Source organism: Doryrhamphus excisus, linkage group LG1 (genome assembly GCF_037039965.1).
Source record: "Doryrhamphus excisus strain RoL-2023G ecotype Guam linkage group LG1, RoL_Dexc_Guam_v1.1, whole genome shotgun sequence".
Taxonomy (NCBI): domain Eukaryota; kingdom Metazoa; phylum Chordata; class Actinopteri; order Syngnathiformes; family Syngnathidae; genus Doryrhamphus; species Doryrhamphus excisus.
The window spans coordinates 11,655,193-11,666,143 of NC_136357.1; the positions used below are offsets into that span (position 1 = coordinate 11,655,193).

At 41.7% G+C, this 10,951-nt stretch overlaps 1 protein-coding gene across 2 annotated transcripts in view; it reads left to right on the forward strand.

Annotated features, from left to right (window-relative positions):
• The window catches only part of LOC131130851 (cyclin-dependent kinase 17-like), a 28,396-nt gene that overhangs the window by 16,031 nt on the left and 1,414 nt on the right, over positions 1–10,951 (forward strand). For both annotated transcript variants that reach the window (XM_058074915.2, XM_058074914.2), the window contains exons 5-16: positions 3,785–3,910; positions 4,678–4,734; positions 4,902–5,016; positions 5,868–5,962; positions 6,130–6,192; positions 7,365–7,488; positions 8,490–8,610; positions 8,745–8,842; positions 9,023–9,128; positions 10,500–10,542; positions 10,631–10,721; positions 10,835–10,912. In XM_058074915.2, coding sequence (XP_057930898.2) covers positions 3,785–3,910; positions 4,678–4,734; positions 4,902–5,016; positions 5,868–5,962; positions 6,130–6,192; positions 7,365–7,488; positions 8,490–8,610; positions 8,745–8,842; positions 9,023–9,128; positions 10,500–10,542; positions 10,631–10,721; positions 10,835–10,912 — 1,117 coding nt within the window. The remainder of the gene's footprint in view (positions 1–3,784; positions 3,911–4,677; positions 4,735–4,901; positions 5,017–5,867; positions 5,963–6,129; positions 6,193–7,364; positions 7,489–8,489; positions 8,611–8,744; positions 8,843–9,022; positions 9,129–10,499; positions 10,543–10,630; positions 10,722–10,834; positions 10,913–10,951) is intronic.

Sequence of the window (10,951 nt, forward strand, 5' to 3'; positions counted from 1 at the left end):
CCTCAAGATGGTAACGGGGTGTGCCGGAGCCAATCCCAGCTGTCTTCGGGCGAGAGGCTGGGTACACCCCGGACTGGTCACCAGCCAATCACAGGGCACATATAGACAAACAACCATTCACACTCACACTCACCTATGGACAATTCGGAGTCAGCAATTAACCTAACATGTTTTTGGAATAGGGTGGCACGGCGGTCAAGTGGTTAGCGCGCAGACCTCACACCTAGGAGACCAGGGTTCAATTCCACCCTCGGCCATCTCTGTGTGGAGTTTGCATGTTCTCCCCATGCGTGGGTTTTCTCCGGTACTCCGGTTTCCTCCCACATTCCAAAAACATGCTAGGTTAATTGGTGACTCGAAATTGTCCATAGGTATGAATGTGAGTGTGAATGGTTGTTTGTCTATATGTGCCCTGTGATTGACTGGCGATCAGTCCAGGGTGTACCCCGCCTCTCGCCTCTCGCCCAAAGACAGCTGGGATAGGCTCCAGCACCCCCGCGACCCTCGTGAGGAAAAAGCGGTAGAAAATGACCGTCCACACAGAGATGGACGAGGGTGGAATTGAACTCCAGTCTCCTAGCTGTGAGGCCTGCGTGCTAACTACTCGGTTGCCGTGCAGCCGCATTTCCATTGGTAAAATATGTATGGGACTGTGAGGTACTATTTTCAGTAATAGTTAGCCAGGATACCATATTAGTAATGTAAGCTGGATACCAGGATGGAAATGACAAAAGTAAACACATGTGCTAACTTTAGCCTGAGCTCTAAACATTGATGTATTGATTGGATGGACATTAATGGACTTTCACTTCACTCCATTTTATTGCTGTCCTCGGTCTTGTTGCCATTCTTCATCGTTCTTGTTGTTTGAAGGCATGTCTCGTTTTGACTGACATCTGTTTTAATGTAAATTGTTCCATGCTACAAAGTAAGAAGTGCATTAAGCTGGGTAGGCACAGAGGTTTCTTAACAGCCTACGTAAGGTCAGACGGACAAACACACTCTCCACCTACTGTGATGTACAACATACTGTTTAAAGGGAAAAAAAAAAGGTTTCACTGTGCAGTTTTCCTCCACCCACCCACACGACTTCCTCCTTTTCCCTCCCCTTTCACACACCCCCACACACACACTTACTGGTGGCAGATTGTGATGCGACTGCTCTGGTGGTTAAATCACCACTTTATGCTGTGACTATGTTGTTTGATCCAGAGCTTGCATTAGCATTTTCGCATGAAGCATAGCTTGTGATTTTATTTTTGTTGGCCTTAAAACTAATTAATTGAGTTGCTGCCTTTTTAAACAGGCTCCAGTTGTTGTGTGTTTACTTGTCTTTTCAGCAAAGACACTTCAATCCATCTTAATGGTTCCTAATAGGATTTAAGGATGTACGGCGGGCATGTGTTAGTAAAGATACAGTGAGAAGAATTTCAGTAAAATGGGCTCTGATTGGCCATACCATATAGGCAATATTTGTTGACTTGAATATGTTGAAGCAAATAATCTCACAATGGGTGTGTAAATAATGCAGTGTCCAAAGCTGCACACTGATGATGTGATGCTAAGAAGGATGCATTACTCCTCCAATTAAAAACTTCCTGTGTCTGTTTGACAACAATTGTCAGGATGAGGAAATCCTTCCAACAGCAGTCAGGTAGGGGTGGAAACTGTTTTGCTGTTTTGGAATTACATCACAGGGATTACTCTAATACGGTCCAGATGGGCCCGTGTTGTAACAGATTAGGGCGGCTTGATTGGACAACGGCAGGGAGTAGTGGCATGAGGTGCAAAGGTCATGTGATGGATGCCATCACTTCCATGTGGTGACACAGCAGGAATGCAAAGGCCACCATCACAATGAGACTGCATTGTCATTCATGTTATCAATGATGATCACAGCCCATTCGTGTCAAAAGTCACCTCCACAGGTGACCAGAAAGCATGACCACCACCAGCCATGGTTATGGTTATACATTACTCAGACTGATGTTGAAATGTGGGCAGTTAAAATTTGCATGTCGTGTATCAAACAGGAAGATGTCCAGTGTTACAGTAGATGGCCAAACATTTTGGGACACCACTTAACAGGATACTGCACAGTTGACTCCTAGAAAGACATTGTTATGGTTTTGATGACAGATTAGCTGAAGAGAGCTATATCCGTTCAGTACCACTGCAAACTTTAGCTGCTAGCGTGACGCACAGGTTGACTGGTTGATGTCAAGCTGGAGCAGCTGAAGAGACTGTAGACCAGGGGTCTCAAACTCAATTTACCTGGGGGCCACTGGAGCTAGGGTCTGGGTGAGGCTGGCCCGCAGCAGGTTTTCCAAAAAAAAAACCAAACAAACAAACATGCATTTATTAAAAACAGAAAAATAAATAAACTTTGTTTTGGTTCAGATTTTCTACAAGAAAAGCTCTGATAAAACATTCCACTGTTCTCAAATATCGTACTTTTTATTTTTCTACACAAAATAAGATGAAAAATAAGTAAACAAATCAAGAATAAAGAAAATCAATCAATCAGTAATAAATAAATATAATAATACTAATAATAAAACAGCAAATAATAAAAACTTAAGAAACCACATATAGTTGGTGTGTAGACAAATTATTTTTTTCAGATTAAAATTAACAAAGCATTATTAGAGCCCCGTAGACATGGCAAAACACGACTATAGTCACATTTATACTCTTTTTATTGACAACATATTGTGCAACTGCAGGGTCTTGAGACACATGCTAACTCGCAAGCTAGAGAGCTAGCGACCTAAACGGAAGTTATTTCCTTTAAACTGAAAAAGCCAAAAACTTACCACTTCCACACGGATAGAGAGGATAACTATTAACAGTTATTTAACCTTTAACATGAACATTAATCAAGCGTAATAATTTTTTCTGGGTACATGATACCATACAGCATCCATATCAAACTTGCGTCGGCCGCACTAACATTAAACTTTCATATCAAGGTGGGGGCCGCGTGTTTGAGACCCCTGCTGTAGACATTAGCTTTCAACACTAGCCCTTTCTTAAATAGTTAAACTGGTTATCTGATTTACATGTCCTTGCCTGTTTTGCTGTTTTAACTTATTTTTCCACTTGTGCAACAGTAAATGTTGAAAAACGTTTAAAAGCAATGATCATACCCTCCCTCATTTAACTAAAACAGGGCGCTCACATTTCCTTTCATTTTTATCAAAGTAGCACTAATCGTAAAGGAGGTGAGAGACGCCACTGTTTTTATTGTTTTAGCATATTGATGTTACAGAGATAACTTGTATGGATGTATCGTTAACGTATTAATGTATTAATTCAATGCCCACTATTTCCTATGGGAAGAATTGTCTTTGAAATTGAGGTCTACCAGCATCCTGGAAGAGATTGTGTTCCGCTGTATTTTTTCTGATAAAGTTACCGTTGGGTGGGGAGGGGGTGAGAAGTAGATTTAAAAAGCTTCTAGCAAGAGGCCGGATTAACAGTACTCTTAACAAAGAGAGGAAATCCATGATGGTAAGAATGTAGAAATTCTATTTGAAGTGTGTGTGTATGCCTTTTATGTAACAAATTGTGACGATAATGCTTTTGTACTCTGTGGTTCTGGGAAAAGATTTTACCTAGAATTCCTCAGGGTTCCCGTGTGTGTGTGTGTGTGTGTCTGTCTACCTTCTACTCTCGGCTCTGTGTTTATTCTGGCTTTATTTACTTGTCAGTCATCATCACTTTTTTTTTTTGTGCTGTCGTTTAACCACATTTTGTAACTGCCGCTTGTGTCCATGTGCAGGACCTGAACAAGCGCCTGTCCCTGCCAGCCGACATCAGGATACCTGATGGCTATTTGGAGAAATTGCAGCTGAGCAGCCCGTCCTTTGATCAGCCGCTGAGCCGACGCTCCCGACGGGCATCACTGGTGAGACGGATTGAGAATGTGGAGGGAAAATTCTCCGCACAAATTGAGCAGGGTCATAACTTTTCTCTACGGTTTCATATCTGAATCTCGTCGAAAGTCCCTTCCTGTAGATGTGCAGGTGCTCCAGTACAATTGTACAATAATTGATGTTAGCGAAAAAGAGGAAGCACAGTAATGATGTGCACCTCATCCTCGCAAACGACCTGCTTTTTCCGTTTGTGGTTTTTGTGCGCAGAACACTGACAAATGTGCAATTACTGTGTTCTATTGTAGCATTTACACAAGATCTTCTGCAATGCAGCACACAACAAACCAATATACTGTTAAGTCAGAACATGATGTACACTGACAGAATCGAACAATGCAAAAAGTGTGTCAGATGTGCATGTGTACCTAATGTTGTTTTCTGACCTCATTGAATAACAGCATCATCTTTTATGTGTCCAAAATCTATGGACATACTGTATTTTTTTTCCCCGCAAATCCAATAACCATTTTTGCTTCAAAAGCATTACAGTGATTACATGATTTTAAAATTAAATTAAAAAGTAATAAGGATTTATTGTCTTTTTCCATGCATCAACTCATTACAGAAGCCAACAATTATTTGTCACAAGAGGTTAGTCATGATGCTGTTACTTCCTCCGGCCCCTTAGGGCTGCAGCAAGGCCGTCAGAAGGATTCGTCGTGTTGTCTGTTTGCTTGTCACCATTAATAAGAACACAGTGCTCATTAATTAATTCCATGTATACTTATATCTCTTGTAGTCCGAGATTGGCTTTGGGAAGTTGGAGACGTACATAAAACTGGACAAACTAGGAGAGGTATGTAAGGGTTTTGCTCCTCAACTTCTACCCAGGTGCTAACACTCCCACAGGAAGAGATAACTCTCACCAGCAGACTTGCAGGGTTTAATTTTAACATATTCGACAAACCATTGGTTGATTCTTTCGCTCCCCCCTGCCTCCTCTTTTTTTTTTTTTACCTCCAGGGTACCTACGCTACGGTTTTCAAGGGGCGGAGCAAGCTGACAGACAACCTTGTGGCACTCAAGGAAATCAGGTTGGAGCATGAGGAGGGGGCGCCATGCACAGCTATACGAGAAGGTATTTAAGACATTCGGGCATTCCAGGGCACCTCCCCATCCCCCCGTTAGAGGAAGAGGACGCTTGAATACATTTCAACTTAGCTGTTTCATAAACAAACACCCACTTTTTATGCCTCCTTGCAGAGAGTGCATACATAACATCAGTGTTCTCATAGACGTGCTTGCTAGAGGAATAAAATAAACACATTATAAGCATAACAGTGTCATAAATTGCGTTCCTTTTGAATTTCTTAAACATGTATTAGAGCCACACTAGAAAATATGAAAATAATCTTGTGAAAATTACATTATTTTATGGTGTATCCTTAAGTGTGATGCTCACTTTTGCTGGTTCACCACATTATTTCTCATCATTATATGACTTAAATAATGTAAAATGATTTTTAAAAAGGTCATATTTGAACTTTTATATTATATTTGATTTTTTTTAAGTGAACTACACTTTTCTTGTAATTATGATGGTATTCTTATGTCTTGTGCGGCCATAATAATATACTACCTTTTCTGTAGCTGGGATAAATGGCTCAGTTGGTCTCCCAACTGCTAAGTAAAATAACTATTTTGTGTGCATACAGTTAATTGATAGTTTACCACAAATTTAGTATTGAAAAAAGTGTGAAAATCTAATTCATGAAACCTGCCAAGCCTTTTTGTAAGATGATACTACAGTAGTGCTATCATTTGTCCTTGTCTTCCGCTTCCTTTTCAATCTTTTGTTTTGTCACTTTGCGGATTACTCATATTGTCAACATGACCTTTACTAAACAATATGTTGAAATAAACTAGGCTTGGTTGTGTGAGCGCAAGTTCCAAACGGACCTTCCTCTTTACCCCCTCCGCCTCTTGCAGTGTCGCTACTGAAGGACCTGAAGCACGCCAACATTGTGACGCTCCATGACATCGTGCACACAGAGAAATCGCTCACATTGGTCTTCGAGTACCTGGTGAGGCCGGCACAACGTTTGTGATTCACATTACTTGCTGTTAAAATAAATATATTGCACATTATTATTCATCATCAGTCTGAGGTGTTTTACAGTTCAACTGTTGCAGCTTGTGTGTCCTTTGCCTTTGTTCTCTTCCACTAATTCTCTCTCTTTCTGTGGTGCAGGACAAAGACCTCAAGCAATACATGGATGACTGTGGGAACATCCTGAGCATGCAAAATGTCAAGGTGAGCCACCAACTTAATTCTACTGTCAAGAAGTGGGTGAACTGGTAGCAAACACTGTGTGTGTGAGACCCCTGCTGGTGGAGAGAGGACAGTGGCAAGATGTCTCTGTACAGTCATGACCAAAAATATCGGCATACCAAAGACGCCAGTGACCAACGCCTGTATGGAATACAACCACATCAGCCTAATTTATAAAACCATGGCCAAAAACATTGGCATCTTTGGCATGAGCTCTGCTAGTGAGGTTATCTTGTTATTTCTGTAGATTCATTTTGTGCTATTGCATGATCATGATTTCTTAATAGCTTCACATGACTTTATTGTTTTAGGTTTTTAAATGAAAATATTTATTATTAACTCATTCGCTACCAAAGACATATTTATACATCTTTTTCAACCTGAAAAAAAAAATTCTTTTTTTTTTTTGTTGACCGGGTAAACTTTGAAACTGCTAAAATTATGCATGAAGCAGACAATAATAACCTGCCACAAAAAACATAATACAGTTATTATCATCAAGACAGGAAGGGGACCTCAAAGGGGACCTGCGTCCATCCTTTTTCTATACCCCTTATCCTCACGAGGGTTGCGGGGTTGCTGGAGCCTATCCCAGCTGTCTTCGGGCGAGAGGCGGGGTACACCCTGGACTGGTCACATATCATAGCCAATCACAGGGCACATATAGACAAACAACCATTCACACTCACATTCATACCTATGGACAATTTGGAGTCACCAATTAACCTAGCATGTTTTTGGAATGTGGGAGGAAACCGGAGGACCCGGGGAAAACCCACGCACACACAGAGCATGCAAACATGCAAACTCCACACAGAGATGCCCGAAGGTGGTATTGAACTCAGGTCTTCACGCTAACCACTCGGCTAGAATCTGCACCTATACAGCCTTATTTCTTTGGATTTCGTACTTCCCCATGAAAATGCTGTGTTTTAATTTATTACACCCATGGCCCGCCTCCAGGCATGCCCACTCTGCTGTGGTTGGTCACAATGACCCCTGCATACTTTTTCTGCCAGGCCTCAGTGGAATAGGTTTGAACACCTGCATTATAGCATCCTCTACAGTTAACATTGACATCTGAAAAGATCAATGTTTTGGTCAATGATGTGCTTTCATAATCACTCATCCCGAACTGTTTTTTTCTCCTCCAGATTTTCCTCTTCCAGATCCTGAGGGGCTTGGCCTACTGTCACCGGCGGAAAGTTCTCCATCGAGACCTGAAGCCTCAAAATCTGCTCATCAATGACAGAGGGGAGCTCAAACTGGCTGATTTTGGTAAACACATAAGCAACATTTACAGTATGTCATGAGGATAGTTAGTTAGGCACTAGTTAGCATAATAATAGTAACCATAATACTAGTTATGGTGAACAAACAAGCCCTCCGTTCATTCATTGAAAAATACTGATTCATTTTCAAACAGTTATGATTATGTACAAAGTAACAACAATGTGCTCCGCAATAATTTTCAACAAGAGTGGAGGAATACGACCTTACGGGAAAAGTTTATGTCAAACATTTGTATGTGGGCCCTACAATAAAAACTTAGCATATCTGCATGTGGAACGGATTGAGAGAGTCCGAATATGAGCCGGTTTAAGAAACAGTTTAAGAACCATGGTGTCTATCATTCATTCATTCATTTTCTACCGCTTATCCTCACAAGGGTCGCGGGGGTGCTGGAGCCTATCCCAGCTGATCTTTGGACGAGAGGCGGGGCACACCAGACAGGGCACATATAGACCTATGGACAATTTGGAGTCACCAATTAACCTAGCATGTTTTTGGAATGTGGGAGGAAACCGGAGAAAACCCACGCATACACGGTCAAACATGCAAACTCCACGCGGAGATTCGAACCCAAATGTTCCTGGTCTCCTGACTGTGTGGCCAACATGCTAACCACTCGCTTAATGTACAATGTCAGTTTGAACTGTAATATACTCCGTATCTATCGATTCATGATACAGTATGTCAGTTCTTTTACTCTTCATTCCTTCATTATTTACCTTGCTATTACACAACTTTCTTTCACTGTTTAATATTTAAAAAATGATAACCTCATACATGTTACACACAAGAAGTAGGGGAAAAAATCAGTACATGTTTGGACAGGGTAGCAAAACTTGCATCTCCTTTTCAAGACATGTAGAATTGTGTACATGTACATGTTATGAACTGCTAGGTAACTTTATTAAGCATCCAGTAAATAAACTCTATGGTTATTATAAGTTATATTTGGAATGATCATCTGCTGGTATTTTCTTGCTCTGTAGGCCTGGCAAGGGCCAAGTCAGTGCCCACCAAAACTTACTCCAATGAAGTGGTCACGCTGTGGTACCGGCCCCCCGATGTGCTACTGGGTTCATCTGAGTACTCCACACAGATAGACATGTGGTGAGTGCCCCCCCCCCCCCCCCCCCCCTTTACCGACTTGTTATCCTGACTGAAGACCTCCATTGATAGGCATATAAATAAGTGGAAATGACCCCCGGTGAGCTAATCCCACCTCCTTGTGTCCTCTCTGTCAGGGGCGTGGGCTGCATATTCTACGAGATGGCTGCGGGCAGGCCCCTCTTCCCAGGCTCCACAGTGGAGGATGAGCTGCACCTCATTTTTAGGCTGCTAGGTTAGTGCTGCCCCCTGCTGCCTATCAAGGGAGCACTCTAGCTTTTTTCCTTCTTCTGTAATCGCATGAACACAACAGCGTGTTGTCCCCTGTGGGAGAAGAGGAGAAGCTCCCAAGCTGCCTCCGCCAGTAAAGCCGACCTCTTAACTGGCCTGATTCCCTCCGTGTCTCCCTTTACAGGCACTCCCACAGAGGATAGCTGGCCTGGAATTTACTCTATAGAGGAGTTTAAGTCCCACAAGTTCCCAAAGTACAAGACACAGCCGCTTATTAACCACGCCCCCAGGTGAGGCCATTTTGTATCATGTGTAGCTTTGTTTTGTGAGTGTACTTCACTCTTCTATAGTTATCATCCATCTTTTTGGTACCATAGGGTGATATTACAAATAACCAAGCAGGACATGAGAGAGCACATGAGCGGTATATGAAGTATACATGAGTGGTACTTTAGAGGTAGATATTGATATGCTTGTTCAGAAGTGAAAACACATGAAAGATATACAAGGGCTACATGAGCGGTAAAAAAGGGGTTGATTAGGGGTGCATAAGGTATAAACAGTGGCTACACAAGGGGGACATTGGGGTACATAGTATAGGGTAAACAGTGGTTACATTCAAGGTAAATGAGAGGTAGAAGAGGGTAAAACATGGGGTGCATTTTACTATAGTCACTTTAGTATAAAGGAGGTCTACCAGAAGGTACATTAAGTGTACATAAGTATAACTCAGGGGTCTCAAACTCAATTTACTTGGGGGCCACTGGAGCTCGGGTCTGGGTGAGACTGGGCCGCATCAGGTTTTCCAAAAAAAAAACGCATTTATTAAAAACAAAAAATTTTAAAAAACTTCACTTTCAATTTTCTACAAGAAAAGCTCTGATAAAACATTCCACTGTTCTCAAATATCTTACTTTTTATTTTTCTACACAAAATAAGATGAAAAATAAATAAACAAATCAAGAATAAAGAAAATCAATCAATCAGTCATAAATAAATAAATATAATAATAATAATAAAACAGCAAATAATAAAAACTTAAGAAACCACATATAGTTGGTGGGTAGACAAATTATTTTTTCCAGATTAAAATTAACAAAGCATTATTAGAGCCCTGTAGACATGACAAAACACGACTATAGTCACATTTATACTTTTTTTATTTACAACATATTGCGCAACTGCAGGGTCTTGACACACATGCTAACTCGCAAACTAGAGAGCTAGCGACCTAAACGGTAGCCTTCAAGTTATTTCCTTTTAAACTTAAATAGCCAAAAACTTACCACTTCCACACGGATAGGGAGGATAACTATTAACAGTTATTTAACCATTAACATGAACATTAATCAAACGTAATATTTTTTTCTGGGTACATGATACCATACAGCATCCATATCAAACTTGCGCGGGCCGCACTAACATTAAACTTTCATATCAAGGCGGGGGGCCTCAAACTAGTGTCCTGCGGGCCACATTTGGCATGTTTGAGACCCCTGGTATAACTAGTATTGCTGGTGTCTAGTTAGATGTGTGCTGTGTGTGTCACTTCCTGTAAGGAAATCCCATGGAAGAGTTGACTGTGTTTCCTTCCTTGAATGTGCCAGTGTTTATGACGCACCTCATCTACTTACCCCCCAATCTCGCTTCCTCTTCTACAGATTGGACATTGACGGCATCGACCTGCTCACATCGTTCCTCAAAGTAAGTCTCACCAAAATCAGCGCAGTATTTTTGTTTACGTTCCAATCGTCGTACTCATCACCCTTTTGTTCTCTCCATGTGCTCCCAGTACGAGTCCAAAAAGAGGATCTCTGCTGACGAAGCAATGAGACAGGCGTACTTCAGGAGCCTCGGGCCTCGCGTGCGCACACTGCCAGAGAGTGAGTAATAAAATGGTTTTGCGGATTTGGCAGGCTGGGGACACGTACAACATGGAGCAACCGTACACATGCGCTTCCATCATGCTCGCTTTGACCCACTGCGTCTCTGGCAGACATATCCATCTTCACGCTGAAGGAGGTCCAGCTGCAGAGAGACCCCGGTTGCAGGAACTCCTCCTATCCCGAGTCAGGTAACGCTATCGGTAATATCACCTTCTAATTGATTCATT